General features: G+C 56.1%; 1 protein-coding gene across 1 annotated transcript in view; it reads left to right on the top strand.

Annotated features, from left to right (window-relative positions):
- MYOM3 (myomesin 3) overlaps positions 1–16,788 on the top strand; it is a 38,829-nt gene extending 22,041 nt beyond the window's left edge. The window contains exons 19-36 of the mRNA XM_004679380.2: positions 1,137–1,315; positions 3,210–3,324; positions 3,638–3,794; positions 4,308–4,417; positions 5,156–5,200; positions 5,797–5,933; positions 7,494–7,638; positions 7,752–7,811; positions 8,144–8,211; positions 9,311–9,421; positions 11,453–11,540; positions 11,812–11,850; positions 12,097–12,205; positions 13,288–13,451; positions 13,659–13,695; positions 13,879–13,901; positions 15,484–15,539; positions 16,484–16,788. Coding sequence (XP_004679437.1) covers positions 1,137–1,315; positions 3,210–3,324; positions 3,638–3,794; positions 4,308–4,417; positions 5,156–5,200; positions 5,797–5,933; positions 7,494–7,638; positions 7,752–7,811; positions 8,144–8,211; positions 9,311–9,421; positions 11,453–11,540; positions 11,812–11,850; positions 12,097–12,205; positions 13,288–13,451; positions 13,659–13,695; positions 13,879–13,901; positions 15,484–15,539; positions 16,484–16,747 — 1,907 coding nt within the window. The 3' untranslated portion in view covers positions 16,748–16,788. The remainder of the gene's footprint in view (positions 1–1,136; positions 1,316–3,209; positions 3,325–3,637; positions 3,795–4,307; positions 4,418–5,155; positions 5,201–5,796; positions 5,934–7,493; positions 7,639–7,751; positions 7,812–8,143; positions 8,212–9,310; positions 9,422–11,452; positions 11,541–11,811; positions 11,851–12,096; positions 12,206–13,287; positions 13,452–13,658; positions 13,696–13,878; positions 13,902–15,483; positions 15,540–16,483) is intronic.
- The last annotated feature ends 392 nt before the right edge of the window (positions 16,789–17,180 follow it).

Here is a 17,180-nt window from a genome sequence, read left to right as displayed (position 1 = left end):
ACAGGCCCCACGCAGGCCCCGTACAGGCCCCACGCAGGCCCCACACAGGCCCCACGCAGGCCCCACACAGGCCCCGTACAGGCCCCACGCAGGCCCCATACAGGCCCCACACAGGCCCCACGCAGGCCCCCATGCAGGCCCCACGCAGGCCCCCACACGGGCCCCACACAGGCCCCACACAGGCCCCACACAGGCCCCACACAGGCCCCATACAGGCCCCACACAGGCCCCGTACAGGCCCCACGCAGGCCCCGTACAGGCCTCACGCAGGCCCCACACAGGCCCCACACAGGCCCCCATGCAGGCCCCACACAGGCCCCGTACAGGCCCCACACAGGCCCCACACAGGCCCCACGCAGGCCCCGTACAGGCCCCACGCAGGCCCCGTAGAGGCCCCACACAGGCCCCCACACAGGCCCCGTACAGGCCCCATCCAGGCCTCACACAGACCCCATCCAGGCCCCACACAGGCCCCATACAGGCCCCATACAGGCCCCCATCCAGCCCCATACAGGCCCCACACAGGCCCTATACAGACCCCCATAGAGGCCCCTTATAGCCCCCGGGAAGGTGGGACCACAATCTCATCATCTGCTCAGCTCAGCTCTGTTTTCGACATCAAACCTTTAACCAGAACAGTAGATGATTACTAGGAGTGATGCCTCAGACATCAGTTATAAGCAAGTACTATTTATTGGGCCGTAATTATGTCATCAACACCCACAAGTGCTCTGTATTGTAGGAATATTATTATTCCCTGTCTGGTAGATGGGGTGAGAGGAACATGAAGACTAAGTAACTTGTCCAGAGTCCCCAAAGCCAGGCAGGCAGAGCGGCCACGCAGAGGTCACTCCCGCAGGCCCTCACTAAGCACTGAGTGACAAAGGCGCCCTAAGGAGGAAAGCTCTGGGGGTGGGTGGGGAGGACCGGGGGTGCCTCTGGGAGCGAGTGTCGCTGAGCACATCTTGAGCCCTGTCATGCTTTGTGTGAAGCCAAGGCCCCTCTCTGCCCAGAGCAGGCACTTCCAGGCCTGGGTGTGACTGACGGGTGGACCAGCCTCTCACTCCCCGCTCGGCTCCCTGCCTGGCCGGTGGTGACCTGGCTGCCCAGTAAGCGCTCTCACCCACCTCCCCCAGGGCCCCCCTACGACGTGCATGCGTCCGAGGTGCGGGCCACCTCCCTGATGCTGAAGTGGGAGCCCCCGCTGTACACGGGAGCCGGGCCCATCACAGGCTACCGCGTCAGTGTCCAGGAGGGAGGCTCCGAGCAGTGGAAGCCAGTCACTGCAGACCCCGTCTCTGGCACCCACCTGAGGGTAAGTCCCTGTTCCTGCGTCCGCCGGCCCACCCCCAAGCCTTGCACTGGACATGGCAGAACCACAAGACCTGAGCACCTGTGTGACCCTCAGAGGTCACTGCCCTTACCCAAGGGCAGCAAGGACCAGAGAGGGGGAGTGGCCTCCCCAGGGTCACACAGCAAGTTGTCTCCACACATCAGCACCCGTGGGTTGGCACCAAGAGGAGGAAGGCCCAACAGTGTGGCGGGAATAAGGCTAAGCCAGCACGCAGTGCCCGTCACGTGTCTGCGTGTCCACTGACAGTCTAAAGGGACTTTAACAGAATTGCTCCTTCTGGTTATCTCTGGGGTGGGACTGCCCAGGGAGCTTTAACCTGCCACTTTATATTCTTCCCTATTGTTTTCATATTTCTTTTTTTTTAAAAGATTTATTTATTTATTTATACAGAAATGGGGTACAGGCCAGAGATGCGGAGGGTGAGAGGATTCACCAGAGACAGACGGGGAGCAGAACAGGCAGATCGAGGAAGGACACTGCTGAGGGGAGCAGTGGGCGGGTCAGGAGAGGTCTGCTGCGCTGTGTGGTCACCTCCGGGGCAGGCGGGGATCGAACTCATGCTGAAGTGGCTTTAGCTTCTTAGTGCAGTCCGTTAACCCGCTGCGCCACCAGGGAGGGCCTGTTTTCATATTTCTTTTATAGTCCAAAAAAGAAACAAAAATATTTTCATTTTGAAAAACAGCATTAAGACAGAATCAGGGAGGACAAGCCTCCGCCGGGGGATGCTCCGAGGGCCTGCAGCTTCTCCTTCCCTGGGGCCAGCTCCCCCCCACCCCCGGGGAGAGGCGCCCAGCGCTGGGCAGCTGGCTGAGAGAGCGGGCGGTGGGTGGCGAGGCTACCTCCTGGCGCAGCTGGGCCGGCTGGTCGGGCCGGCGCCCTGACTTGGCACCGTTGCTGCAGGTGCACGGTTGGCTGACACCCACTCACTCAGGCACTAGTGACGCCTTCTGAGTGCCAGGTTTGAACCAGGTTCTAGATGTGGTCACGACCTGGGCACCAGGCACTGTTTGGTACAGTGAAGGCGGGGCCAAGGGGTCAGAGAGACCCTGCCTAGAAGCTGAGGGACCCGAGCTGAGTGCTCAGAGATGAGCTGGTGGAGGTGCTCCAGGGAGGAAGGGGGCGGTCGGGGAGGAGGGACGGGTGTTCCAGGCAGAGCGCTCAGCACAGGCAAGGCAGGGGGGAACCAAGTGATGAATGAGGGTGTCATGGAGGACAGGACAGGACGTGGGGCCAGAGGAGGAGACTTTAAGGGCTAAACCCTACAATGTGAGCTTCCCCCAGGGGCTGCTGAAAGTGTCCGCACAATCACGCTGACGTCTTGGAAAGGCAGGCAGGGGAGAGAGGCTGGGGACAAGGGGCAGACATGTCGGTTAGGAAACTGGGGCTAACCCAGGCGAGTAGACACGAAGCTTCCGTCACGGCCAGGGCCGGGACCCAGCAGGAGGAGCCACAGTCAAGAAGCGTTAGGGAGACCAAAGGGCAAACTTGGCGGTGAGATGTGCCGGACCAAGAAAAAGATGCCGACGATCCTCGGGCTTCTGTCTGGGGTGATGAATGGGGGAGAGACAGGGGGATAGCGAGAGGGGTTCTTAGCTGGGAGGCAGGTGCTATGTGCAGTCCCCAGCCAAGGGCTGGGAGCGCATCCGTGGGGAGACCCACCCAAAACTGGAACTCGGGGTCTGGAAGTCAAGAGGGCTCTGCTCACCTAGCCTGTGAGCCCCCTCGCCCCCCAAAGCAGACTGTACCTTCCTGGGGCTCCACCAATGAGTGGCTCCCCCAATCCTATGGCCAGGGTTGAGGAGGGCTGTCTTTGGGGTCCTCCACACTCACTGCAGCCCCCTTCTCCCCACCACAGGTGTCTGACTTGCAGACGGGGAAGACGTACATGTTCCAAGTTCAGGCCATGAATTCAGCTGGCCCCGGGCAGGTGTCCATGCCCACCGACCCCATACTCCTGGAGGACAAGCCGGGTAAGGGCAGCGCTGGCCAGCCACACGGCTTAGCCTGTGCAGCCACAGCCCGAGGTTCCCTCTGACCACACACACCAGATGCTGTGCTAGGCCCTCACCCGCCCTGGCCCCCAACAGCCTTGAGCGAGGGTCCTTGTCCCTCTTTAGAGCTATCGATTGTAGCTCAGAGAGGTTCTGGCCAGGTTACAGAGTGGTCAGGGAGGGTGGTGGTTAGTCAAGTGCAGAGGGGGCCACGGGAGGCAACACCAGACAGGGCCACGGCCTGGCTTATTGTTTGTAAACATGTGGTACCTCCCTCGATGCCTGCCCCCAGACGCCCCAGAGATCAAGGTTGGTGTGGACGAAGAGGGCTTTATCTACTTGGCTTTCGAGGCTCCCGCAGCCCCCGACGCCTCAGAGTTTCAATGGTCCAAGGACTACAAGGGCCCACCAGACCCCCAGAGGGTCAGGATCGAGGAGGAGGCACACAAGTAAGGGGCGAGGGTTGTGCACACTAGCCCAGGGGCCCAGGTGTTGTCAGATGAGCTGGCCGGAGCTTTCGAGTGAGACTACCAGCAGGACCCAGAGATAACGGGCTTGGCGGGGCTACCTACCAGCCTTTCACTGACGGTGCTGGCTGCCTCCTTGGGGCCTGTGGGATCTGTGTAGCGCTGAGAGGCGCTCGGGACGCAGCTTCGAGACGGAGTTAACTGGGCCTTGCAAGGTTCCTGGGCTCAGCGTCCTCTGTCACGAGCCCCTCGTCTCACTCCTCTGCCCAGCCCTGCGCAGCCTGAGGTAAAGCCAGGGGCCTGCAGGGCCTGGCAGCCAGCAAGTGACCCTGTGCCAGAGCCCGGCCAGCAGGGCCTTTGGTGATCCCAAGCCAGAGCTGCTCTGGATAGAGGATCCCCGGAGGCCTGAGCAGGCAGCCGGAAGCTCAGCCTGCTTCCCTGCTTAGCCAGGATCTGGAGGTGCGTCCAGGGCCTCCAGAGTTCTCATTCTGCCAGGTCAAAGGTCATCCTGAAAGAGCCCGACCTTGAGGATCTGGGCACCTACTCCGTGGTGGTCACCGATGCTGATGAAGACATCTCAGCAAGCCACACCTTGACTGAGGAAGGTAATGTCCTGTCCAACCCCCAGAGAGACAAGCCGGGGGAGAGCCCCAAAGACATGCCCCAGACTGGAATAGGCAACGACCTTCGGAAAAGTAGGCCCTCACCCACCCACTCACCAGCAATAAGACCTGTTGAGCACCTGCCAGAGGCCAGGCTCTACCCTAGGCACCGAACTCGGTGTGCAAAGGACTTGGGGTCTTCTAGGGGAAGTGAGGCATGAGCTCTACCCTGCCAATGCACCCATGTAACACATAACTGTTGAGCACCTACTGTGTGCCAGACACTTGTACAGTTTAGCCGAAGAGAAAAGCCTAACACAAGTGAGATACAGTCTTCAGAACAACCCTAGAAACTTCAAAGACTGGAGTGTCCAGTGTGGGGCCAGGGCCTTGGGGACCACAACAACCTATCATAGTTCACAAGGGGGGCTCGGCCCCAGCAGGCCTGGGCTGTCTGAGAGGCAGCAACAATGTGCGCTCCACAGCACTGTGTGAGGACGAGGGAGAATGCACACAGTAGGCGCTTCTCTGGGGGAGGTGGTGCTTGGTCTAGGCCTGGCAAGACACAAAGACTGAGCAATCTCCAGGTGGCCAGCAGCCACGTCCTCCTGGGGCCTCAGAGTGCTCACCCCTGTGTCGCAAGTTACCCCAAGTTGGGGCGAGACTCGGGATGACCCCATGGGCCCTGCTGCCCAGGTATTTGATTCTTTTTGGTATCTTTCCTGCCCCTCCCTGTGCCAGAACTGAACAAACTGAAGAAGCTGAGCCATGAGATCAGAAACCCAGGTAAGTTGTCCAGTCCAGCAACCACAGGCAGCCCTGCCAGGCCCCCTGGGGTGTCCTGAGGAGAGCTGAGTCCTGCCGGAGCCAGAAACTCGCCCCCGGGCAAAGGATGAGGGTTCACGGGGCCAGAGGGCCCCGAAAAGGAGACGGCAGGCAGCGGGGGTGAGGGGCAGTGTGGGTGATTTCTCCCTGGACTTCCAGTCACCCAAGTCTCTAGCAGTGTGAGTCCCCTGGAGCAGAGGACACAACCTGGGGGCACAAAGGGATGGCCCCAGGGGTTCTTCAAAAGCCCCAGGCCCAGGTCATGCCCCAGACAAATCAGAACTTCGGGGGCCAAATGCTGGACATTAGTGTTTCTGAATGTCCGGGGGATCCGTTACCCAGCCAGAGCGAGCAGCACAGGCCCATGGGGTCAACTCAGTGAGGTGCAAGCACAGAACCCTGGGGCCAGCCCAGCCGTCACCGTCACCCTCGATGTCCTGAGCACTTCGCACATAATAACGCCGGCAGGGCCCCTGGCTGCGCGGAGCTGGGCAGGTGGAGCTGGGCGGCCAGGAGGGTGCCGCGCCCACACACCCCCTTCCACGTTCTACCCGCAGTGATCAGGCTCTTCTCCGGCTGGAACGTTGACGTCCTGGAGCAAGGGCAGGTGCGGCTTTGGCTGCAAGTAGAAAAGTTGTCTCCAGCGGCGGAGCTGCATCTCATCTTCAACGAGAAGGAGATCTTCAGCTCCCCGGTAAGTGGGGGCTCGCAGGGTGACGTCGCCCCACAGTGGTTCACGGGCCGGCACCTCCCCCTAGCGGCCATTTCCGCAATTACTGCATGCCGTGGCTGTCCCTGGCTGGATGGGATGGGGGTGCAGAGACTGGGACCCTGGCTTTTAGTAGGGGGGAGGAGGGTATAACCTAAGAAAGCGGGGAAGATTTCCTGGGCAGGGGAGATCCAGGGCAGGGGCACTCCATGCTGCCAATGGGAGGAACGCGCCCACAACCAGTTTTCCATGCTCCTCCACCCTCACAACCCCTCCACAATTTTTGAATGTCCCACCAGGTTGTCTTCAGATGAAAAGATCATGCGTGTAATTATCCAAGTCTCAGTCCTAACTTTGAGATAGAAATACAAATATTTTTGCACTTGTGAAATTTCAGTTTCACATTGTTTATAGTTTTATTTTTATTAGTCACTCTGCATTTTCCTGTTCTTCAAAAGCTTTTGATCTTTTTGCTTGTCTTACTTCTCTGAAATTCAAATCAACTCCTGATAAGTCAGTATAGCTAAGTGTGAGCATGTCTGAGCACCTGCTGTGAAATACAATTTTTTTTCCTTCATATATTATGACAGGGGTGTCTCTTTTTTTTTTTTTTTTGGTAATCAGTGTACATAGGTTTATTTGAGTGAACCAAATAGAGGCCCATCTGGAACTGTTTTCACTTAAAAATGTCAATTAAATCTCAAGATTCAATCATGAGGCCTGTGACTGTGAACTTGGTCTCCCATGGCAAAGACACCATCAGAAAACGTGTCCTAGGGAGGAGGCGCTGGTTCTGACACAGGAGAAAATGCTCAGGGCTAGAGGCCAGAAGACTCACATCCAACTCCTGGGAGCTGTGTGTCCCCAGGCAGGGCTCTTGGCCTCTCTGTGCCTCCGTTTCTGCACCTGGAGTACAGGGCTGGCTGTTCCCGGATTGGGAGCAGCAAATAGCAAGAAGGATTTGAACATGCTGCTTAAATGATTAAGCATGACCTTGTCTAGGCTCTGCACTGGGACTATTGTTCATCTTATAGAAACATAGAATAAAAATAGGGGGGTCCCTCTCAAATCATACACATACGTCAAGTCAAACAGCACAAAATTCTAAATGGGGTCACTAAAACTGCTAGAACATGACAAAATGTAATGAGCATTAGTTCTGGATAAAAATACATAGATGTTCTTATATTATCCTTCCCAACTCTTACAGGGATTTTTTTTTTCTGTTACATTATAAAAGAAATTTTAAAATAGCCCCAAAATGTGACCCAGTAAGAATTGGAGGCTTATTATTAGTTGCCATTAATCCAGCCACCTAAGACTCTTTTTTGGTCCTGTGGGTCCCCAGAGGTGTCCCCAGAGGTGTAAGGTGTGGGGTAGCCCCCTCTGTATAAGCAGCAGAGATTTATTCAGGGTCCCCTCCCAGTGCTGAAGGTGTCTAACTCTACAGTGTCTCCCACACCAGTCCACTTTGCCCCAAAGTGCACCCATATTCCCCATGATGGGAAAAATATGGACAAAGATGCTAAGGATTTGTTCTCCCAGAACCGCAAGATCAACTTCGAGCGAGAGAAGGGCCTGGTGGAAGTGATCATCCAGAACTTGTCTGAGGAGGACAAAGGGTCGTACACTGCTCAGCTCCAGGACGGGAAAGCCAAAAACCAGATCACCCTGGCGCTGGTGGATGACGGTCAGCCTGCCCTGCCTTGCCCACCCACCCACACACAGCCTCGGGGCCAGCTCCTCATCTGCGGCCGGCCCTGGCATTCCGCCCATCTGACTTGCCTTCCCCATGTTTCACAGAGTTTGACAAACTGTTGAGGAAGGCAGATGCGAAGAGAAGAGACTGGAAGAGAAAACAGGGTGAGAGCTGCTGGAGAATTCAAAAGGCTGGCCACCAGGCCAGTGGTCAGACCTGGGAGGTGCTGGCCTGGTGGCTAAGAGATCCCCTCAGCCCTGCTGGGCCCTCCAGGAGGACCAGCGAAATCCAAGCCATTTCTCACCAGAACAAAACAGCACTTTCCCACCCTGAAAATGAGCCCCTCTTTAAATGCTGCACCCGATCAGGTGCCCTGCCCTGGTGAGGGCGGCCAAAGGGGCCAGCTGTCCCCTCCCGGCTAGCTTTCCCTGTCTCACCAGCAGGTGGCGCATGGCCGAGCCTGCCTGTGACCTGCACGTTTGTTTTGCATTCACAGGTCCCTACTTCCTGGAGTTTTTGCAGTGGAAGGTCACAGAGGACTGCGAAGTGCTGCTGACCTGCAAGGCAAATCCCCTTCCCGGCCTCAGGGGCGGCTCAGGGCCAGCAGCTTGTCCCCGGGAGTGGCTGTCCTCGCTCAGCTCCCCGAAATTCTAGTGCTTGGAAGTAGCCCCAGGGACTCTGTGTTTTACTGGACTACAAAGTCACCCCTTGCAAAGCCCATGCTTAAATCTTAGTGGTATCACATTGCTTTTCTCAAATAGCCATGTAGCTAGGTTGTAGTAGAGTGAACCTGGACTTGTGCACAATGCAGCTGTTTTCATTTCCATGGCAAGTCAATCACAGGATTAGTATAAGCTGCTCCACCTGAGCTACTGTTGAAATACATATTATTTCTCTCTCCCAGTGGCACCCAGAAGGGGCTCTGTGGGACCAGAAGGTCAGGGAGCAAGTGAGGATTCTCTATGATTAGGGGGATTCCCTGGTGTGTAACTTCATCTGCTTCACAATCACTGGTGAGATTAGCCTTATTATCTCCATAGCAGCACAAGGCCTCAGTGGGGAAACAGCTTGAGGCCAAGTCTAGAACCCAGGCTAAACCCACTCAGTCCGACTCCAAAGCTGATGCTCCTTCTCAATACCTAGAGCCTCTTTAGATACCTGGAGGAAGGACATAGGGTAGGGGTGGGGGGGGGGGCAGGGGCTGGGGGAGGGTGCTCTCCCAGAAGCATACCCATTAGGAAACTTAAAGCGCCTGCTGTGTATCAGATACTGCAAATCACTGGGCATCCAAGGGCATAGAAGTTTTCTAGGAGACCATGGTCCAAGGCAGGATCAGGAAAAACAGCAGCTTCCTGATATGATCCAGACCTGTACAGGAGATTGACTGATCTGTGGTTCTTCAGGGAGGGCTTCCTGGAGGGAGGTGGCATCCAACTTGAGTCTTTAAGATGCACAGGCATTTACAAGGGAACATGAGGTATGGAAGAAACCAGGAGGACGAGAGAATACCATTAGCAAAAGGTCAGAGTCCAGAAACCCACCAAGGAGATCTGTGGTGTGAGGGAGGATTTGGCTGAGTCAGGCTTGTAAATTCTGATTAGTTGAGTTTTCACTCAAAAAAGATGATGTCTGATAGAGTCTCCTTATTCACCACCTCCCTCAGGTGACCAACACCAAAAAGGAGACCCACTTCCAGTGGCTATTCCAGAAGAAAGAGATACCAGATGGTCAGTATGACCCCGAAACTGGAGCTGGACTTGTGTGCATCAAAGAGGTAAGTGCCGCCCTGGCCTCGGGGCTCACACCATCCAGACTGGGCCAGGAGCACAGACTGGGAATCAAGTCCAGCAAGTAAGGCACAGAATTCAAGGGAGTGCTAAGAAACGATGGGGCAAGATCTATATTTCATGCACAATTGTTTAGATCAAAAATAACACACACAAGAAAAGGCCATGGGAGAAATGCCAAAACTTTGAATAAAGACAAGATCCATGTAACATTTCTCTTCCTTTTGCTTGGAGTCTACTCTGAGTCCTTCCCGATGCCATGGGCTCCACAGCCTTGGCTAGTCACTGCCCCTCTCTGACCTCAGTGTTATCTGTGATGTGAGCAGGTTGAAAGGGGGCCTCTGTCAAAGATTCCTTCCTGCCCTGACCCTTCAGGGGAGTATCTGCGATGGGGAGGTCTGAGCAGAGTACCACAGGCCTGGGAGATGGGGCTCCCCATGGCCTGCAGAGGAGTGGGTCCTGGTTAAGATAGAAACCCAGGGCCCTCCCTAGTGGTGCAGTGGGTTAAAGTACAGCACTAAGAAGCTAAAGCCACTTCAGCATGAGTTCGATCCCCTCCCTGGAGGTGACCACATGGCGCGGCAGACCTCCCCTGACCCGCCCGCTGCTCCCCTCAGCAGTGAACTTCGTCGATCTGCCTGTGCTGCTCCCCACTCTGTCTCTGGTGAATCCTGTCACCCTCCGCATCTCTGGCCTGTACCCCAGTTCTGTATGAATAAATAAATAAATCTTAAAAAAAAAAGATAGAAATCCAATGCTGCTCCTTTATTTTCTCTTAATTTTTAAAAAAGATTTATTTATGCATGCATGCAGAACTAGGGTCCAGGCCAGAGGTGCAAGGGTGGTGAGAGGATTCACCAGAGACAGAATGGGGAGCAGAACAGGCCGACTGACTAGGTACACTGCTGAAGGGAGCAGTGGATGGGTCAGGAGAGGTCTGCTGACCCATGTGGGTCACTTCCCTCTCTGGGGATACAACTCGTGCTGAAGCAGATGTGGCTAGCTTTGCAGTGCTGTGCTTTAATCCATCGTGCCACCAGGGAGGGCCCTATTTTCTTTTAATTTAAGTCACACTGCATTCAGACATTAACCACATCTCAGGAGCTCATCGTGAGAATCAACATGCTACCCCATGTGGCGTTCCCTGCTAAGTCAGCTCTGTCCTTCACCAGATTGTCTCCCAGTTTGCCCTCCCCCTCCCCCTTCTGGCAACCACTGCGTGGTCTCATTGTCCAAAAGTTGGTTTTTGTTTTATTTAGCCTGTCTGTTTTCTCTGTGTGCCGCACATGAGTACAATCACAGGATGTCTGTCTTTCCCTGTCTGACTTGAGACTTGTTCTTCAACACACACTGGTTTTCTGCCTGGGTGCCAGGGAAAATGAGCAAACACAGGTCTGCTAACTAAGGAGAAAATAACCAAGGTTGCCAGCACAGTGCTTGCTCCCCACACGGGCGTGGCGTCAAGGTGCCTCCTAACGATCCCTGCAGAACTTACTGGCTTCCAAATCTTCCCTGCTCCTCACAGCACCTCCAGCGGGGCAAGGATTATGCCACCGTTTTGTAGATGAAGAATCTGAGCCGCACATGACAAACATGTACCAGAAACGACCCCATAGTCCCGGGCAAGAGGAAGCACGCTTCCTTCTAGGGAAGGGCAGGAGGGCCCTCTCGCCAGGGCCCTTCTGCAACAGGCAGCTCAGGTGGAGGGACGCCGTGCTCAGACGTGCTGGGCTAGGACGGCTGACTGTGCTCTGCTTGAGGTAGCTGCCTGTGAACCCAAATGTTGGGGTCCACCTCCACCCCCACGTCACTGCCAGGCCCAGACAAGCCCTGAGCCTGGGTATCAATGGGCTCTGGAGCAGAAGCAGCCTTGGCATTACTGGTTCCAGATGGGGAAGCTGAGGCCCAAGGAGCCAGGTCTTGCCTGCAGCCACAAAGGCAGACCTGGAGCCTGGACTGGTTTGCTGTCCATCACCCCTGGAGCCCATGCCAACACTGCCCGCTCGCTTTCTTCTCAGATGTCCAAAGAGGATGAGGGCACTTACAGAGCAGTGGTTTCTGATGAGCGAGGGGAGGACGAGACCATGCTGGACCTCACAAGTGAAGGTAGGAGCGGGCGATGTTAGCGATGGTTAGGAGGGCCTTGGGGGGTCACAGCAAACCAGAGGCTGACGTGACCTGTGGGGTGACGTTTGTGGGCTGTGTCTCTTGGGTCAGAGTCCTCCAGCTCCCCTCCCCCCCAGGCTGTAGATGTGGCCCTGAGCCCTGCCCAGGACTTCTCAGGAGCTCTGCCCACCTGTTCCAAGGACAACTCTGCTCCAGGCATGTCGCTAGGGTAGCCAGGAGCCAGCAAATCATTTTTTCTGTCTCCCTCCAGGCCTGGATGCCGTCCTCACTGAGCTGGGCAGGATTAGTGGTAAGCAAGTCCCCTCTTTGCCTTGCCCTGCCCCTCCCCACCACCAAACAGCCCCCAGGGGAACTCCAGCCAACCTCATCTACCAGTGTGGGTTTAGTTTTCAACCTCAAAGGCTAAGGGGAAAGTTCTTGCTACCACACAACACTTCATTCCTCCACCCCCAGAGCAAGGACAAACTAGGTGACTTCAAACTATGCTGCCCAAAAGGCCTTGGGGAACACTCACCCTTCTCCCATGCCTCCCCAGCCCTCTCTGCAAGCCCACTGAAAATCCAGGGCACTGAGGAGGGAATCCGGATCTTCAGCAAGGTCAAGTACTACAACGTGGATTACATGAAAACCAGCTGGTTCCACAAGTAGGTTGGCCTGGCCTGGAGCCCTCACCAGGCAGGAAGGGGCCAGCACCCGCCCAAGACCAATGCCAAGCGGTCAGCAGAGACTTGTCCTGCCATCCGCAAAGGGAGTTGGGGATAGGGAACAGCTGTCGGACGTGTAGAAGGGAGAACTCCAGGGAAGGTGGGAACCCTGATAGATTCCCAAAGCGTCCATGGTGACAGAAGGATCACCTGGGAACATGTGGGGACTGTGGGAGAGAAGGATACAGGGGTGAAGGAGAACCAAAGGTTGAAGTGGGGAATGTGCCCGTGTGGGCCTCCACAGCCTTAGCAAACTCAGGCAGTCTGGCTAAGAGGAAGGGCAGCAGAGGCTCCTGTGGGACTGGAAACTAACACTGACCAGGGCTCGAGAGCAGGATAGATATCAGCGACCCAGCTGGGGGCCAAGCAACCCCAGTAGTTGGAGAACAGAATTTTCTCCCAGTGTTCCTCACCATTTGCATGCCTCAGCCTCGTGGAGCAGACATGACTGCACCCATTCTATGGAGAAGGCCAGACTGACTTGGTCAAGTTTGTCGAATGAGTAAAAGCAAAACTGCATTGAATTCCAGGATAACAGGGCTCCTCCCCTAGTCAGACTTTCTGAGCCCTGTGACTAAGCTCAGAGGTGTCACTTCTGTAGCCCAACACTAAGGACCTGGACTGGGTGTGCCAGGGATGAAATTTGAGTTTTATATGGTCTCTAAGGGCTGGGGGAAGGAGCCCTGGAGGGTTTAGGATGAGGATTATGAAGAGGTGAGCAAGTGAATCCTGAGGGCGGAAGAGAAGGAGCAGCTCACTGGCTCTGGAGTGCTGTTTCCTCTAAGACCCAGCTTGCAGATGTCACAACAGACTGCACTGGCAGGTAGTTGATGTGCCAGAGCTGATGGGTGAATGATGAGTGCATGGGTTTTGGTGGGGTTTCTCAAGGATGGTCACCAACTTCTGCAAACAAAGCACCAGGAGAGGCGTGTAGGGCAAGTGGGGCCTGTGACCCCAGACAGCCAGCTGTCCTGGGCGGCAGTGCTCAGTGAGCTTATTCACCACTGCTCTGTCACATCCAGAGAGAAGCGTCTGGAGAGTGGTGACCGGGTGAGGGCTGGCACCACCCTGAATGAGATCTGGCTGCACATCCTGGACCCCAAAGACTCAGACAAGGGCAAATACACCCTGGAGATCGCTGCCGGGAAGGACGTGCAGCAGCGCTCAGTCGATCTCTCAGGGCAAGGTGAGCTGATGTCGGGCCTGTCCACAGAAAACCTGCCAGAAAGCCCCACGGTCTTCCCGGAGGGCTTCGTGCCCTGCCCTCCCTGGCATCACCCCGGAGAATCCTGGAGTGGTGGGGACAACGCGGATCAGTCAGCCTGAGCCCTCTACCCTGTGCGGGTCACAGGACAGTGGCCCTGACCTCGCTCCCACTTTTGCTTTCTTGCAGCGTTTGACGACGCCATGGAAGAATACCAGAGACTGAAGTAAGTGTCCTCTGCATTTCTCAGCATGGCTCACAGGCACCTCTGGGTGTGGCATGTCTGTGCACAGGATCCTTCCTGGGAGCCCCGGCCACTCCTCTTTTCCTTCGTCACCCCTCACTCCACCCCTCCTGACTGCCCTTTAACAAGTGGAGCCCTGAGCCTTCTCCCTGTTCTGTCTTTCAGAGCTGCGGCCTTCATCGAGAAGCGTGAGTACACTGTCTGTTCTTTTGTTTCTGGTTCTTGGGGCGGCTGCCCCAGGGGTTCATGTCTCCAAACAGGCTGCCGAAGTCCTGGTTTCCCCATGGGCCTAGGTGGCCCTGTGGCTGTGACCTCTCCGGTAGCAGGTGATGACAGACAGTATCACTGGGACCAGAAATTGCCAGGAGGCAGCAAGGGACAGGGCTGGTGGGGCATTGAAGCTGTGGGGCCTTGGGGCCTCTTCAAATCCAGTCAAGCCTCAAACCCAGAGCAACATGTCCACGGCCTCTGAGCTGCCGGAGACCACCACCAAGTCCACAGGTTGAGCTTCATTGGGTGTCCCCAGCCTGGTCTGCACCCCTGGACCTAGGGTCCAACTCTCCCAGCTCACTGACCCAGCAGATGGGGGTGGATTTTCATGAGAGAAGACCCCGGCGCGGAGCAGAGCCCCACCTCACAGCCTGCCGAGGCGGACTCTGAACCATAGTGAGAAACCCAGGAGAGAACTAAGAGGCGCCTTGTCCGGGGCCATCTGCGGGAGGGGGTCGACACAGGCCCAGAGGTCTTGAAGGGGCACGTGGTGACCCAAGTGGCCATGTAAGGAGAAGCCCCTGCAGGGAGAGACCTCTAGGTGGGGAGAGCCCCGCCTGGAGACAGCTGAGCCTAGCAGCCAGGAAAAGCACCATCCCACGGTGGGGAGGTCCCTGCTGACAAGCAGCCACTTACCTACAAGAGGTCCCCCCGCCATCCTGGAATGCCGTCTCTGGGAGAGGACGCCTCTGCAGAACGCTCAGAGGGGGAGTGAATCCACCAGCTGTGGTTGCTGTGGTTGTGCCATCAAGATTCAGGGGCGGGGTTGGTTGACCCGCTGGGAAGGGCCTGGAGACTCCTGCCAACAGCAGTGTCCACTTCTGGAGCCTCTGCTCCCCCAATCAGGGTTGTAGTCCCTCTGCTCCATCAAACATGCACCATTCACCTCAGACTCTGCACATTCCTGTCTGTGATACAGGATCTGTGCCACCCACCCTCTGGGCCACCATCCTCTGGGCCACACAACCTCTGGGCCACCCACTCTCTTCGCCACCCATCCCCTGGGACACCACTCTCTGGGCCACCCACCCTCTGGGCCACCCATCCCCTGGGACACCACTCTCTGGGCCACCCATCCTCTGGGCCACCACCCTCTGGGCCACCCACTCGACCTCATAGTGACATATAGTCCATTCTCTCCCACCTGCCTGCAGTGGCCACGAGGCCCTTCCTTGACCTGAGCCAGAGCGGCCTTGAAGCCCCCACACTCCCTGGTCCCCTCCGCCCACTTCCCTGCCCATCACCTAAAGTGGACATGACACAACACACTGCCTCCCTCCCCATCCTTGAAGGGGCACCCAACACAATGATGACCTCAAGTCCATGCCAGCCAGAACACATACTGTGCCCCAGCTTTTGTTAAGGAAGGCAAAGTAATAAGTACAGATTCCATCCAGAATGATAAAAACAGAAAGAAGCAGTTTGGCTTGACAGGAACTTGAGCTCTGTGGAGCCCGCTTCTGGGAACCAACCTCACAGTGGTCTCCCTTTCCCTCCCAGATCGCGCCAAAGTGGTGAGGGGCCTGCCAGACGTGGCCACTATCATGGAAGACAAGGTACTGATCATTCCCCGCCCCCAGCCAGCGGTCCTACGCTGCCCCCTGGCCTGTCCATCAAAGATCATGCAACAGCCAGCACTGTGGACTCGTGCCAGAGGGCTGGTCACCAGCGTCAGGTCCAGCACCCACATGGTGGCTGCTGCCTGGTGCCAGGCCCATGGAGTACACCCCTCAGCTCCACCCCATCTCCCCAGGTGGCCTTCACAGTCTTCTCCCAATGAACTTCCATTTCCACAAAATGGACAATGCCCAAAATCCCTTTCCAGGCTGACATTACATAAGTCTAGTGTTCTAGAAAACATGCCGGCTAACATTGGGTGGTGATTACTTTGTGCTGGGAACCACTCCGTGTGTATTACACATTTTAACTTGTGTATCCATCAAAGCAACCGCACAAAATAGGTATTGTTACAAGTCACACTTGGTAGCTGAGGACACTGAGGCCCAGAGAGGTTAAGAGACTTGCCTGAGGTCACAGCCTGAAGGGGCAGAGCTCAGACTCACCAGCAGGCAGCCCCGCTCCAGACTCTGAGGTTTGACCATTGCACTAGGGTGCCGTGCATGAGAACTTGTCGGAGCATTTCCAATTCACAAATCTCTGTATTGGAGCAGCATAAGCTTATTTGCATGACAAAAATCATCATGACACAGAGACAAACTTAAAAGTCTAAAGCAAAGTTCAGACCATTCCAGGGAAGCTGACCGTTAGAGAAATAATGGTCTGGGCTGCTGAGTACCTAGTATTTCCAGGGAAAATCTGAAGCTGGAAGATGCAGGGTTAAAATCAAACGTCTCCCCTTTAACAGTATTCCTTTACGGGCCACAATAAAAATGCATATAATGAATTTATCACAAGGAGCAACTTGAACTGGGAGCTCTGGGGGAGGGACGGTGGAAGCCAGGGGTCTGTGACGGGAGGTGACCCCCGTCCTGTCCGACAGACCCTGTGCCTGACCTGTGTCATCTCGGGAGACCCTGCTCCTGAGATCTCTTGGCTGAAGAATGACCAGCCTGTCACCTTCCTCGACCGCTACCACATGGAGGTGAGGGGGTCAGAGGTCACCATCACTATCGAGAAGGTCAACACAGAAGACAGCGGACGCTACGGCATCTTCGTCAAGAACAAGTATGGCTCAGAGACAGGCCAGGTCACCATCGGCGTGTTCAAGCACGGGGAGGAGCCCCAGGAGCTGAAGAAGCTGTGACGGGTCCTGCAGGCACAGCTCGGGTTTATTCTGCATGCACAGTAGGGTCAATCCGGGGTCACAGCCTGGCACAGGCCATGGGGGTAGGCGGGGGGGGGCAAAATGGGGTGGGGTAGAACCCAGTGCAGGAGGTCAGGTGAGTGGACACGTCTTGCTGGGGTCCTGAGAGGCCACTGGGTTAGCACCAGCCTGGGATTGGGAAGCCGGTGGGCAGGGCACAGTTTAAACTCTGCTTTCTCTTCCTGCATGCGCCAGGCTGAGGGTGGCATCAGGGACACGAAGAGGCAGGCGCCACCCTCCAGGAGGATGAGACAGTAGGAGAGGCACACCTTGGTTTGAATTACTCCAGGGCAAGGCAGGTGATGAGGATGACAAGACAGGTTCACACAGAGGGTCACCAGTGGAGAAAGGAGAGGACGTGTTTGTCCCAGCT

The sequence above is a fragment of the Condylura cristata genome, unplaced genomic scaffold, assembly GCF_000260355.1.
Source record: "Condylura cristata isolate star-nosed mole 26May11 unplaced genomic scaffold, ConCri1.0 scaffold00008, whole genome shotgun sequence".
In the NCBI taxonomy this organism is placed as follows: domain Eukaryota; kingdom Metazoa; phylum Chordata; class Mammalia; order Eulipotyphla; family Talpidae; genus Condylura; species Condylura cristata.
The sequence above is the reverse complement of the archived record's forward strand: the minus strand, read 5'-3'. Positions and strand labels throughout refer to the sequence as shown.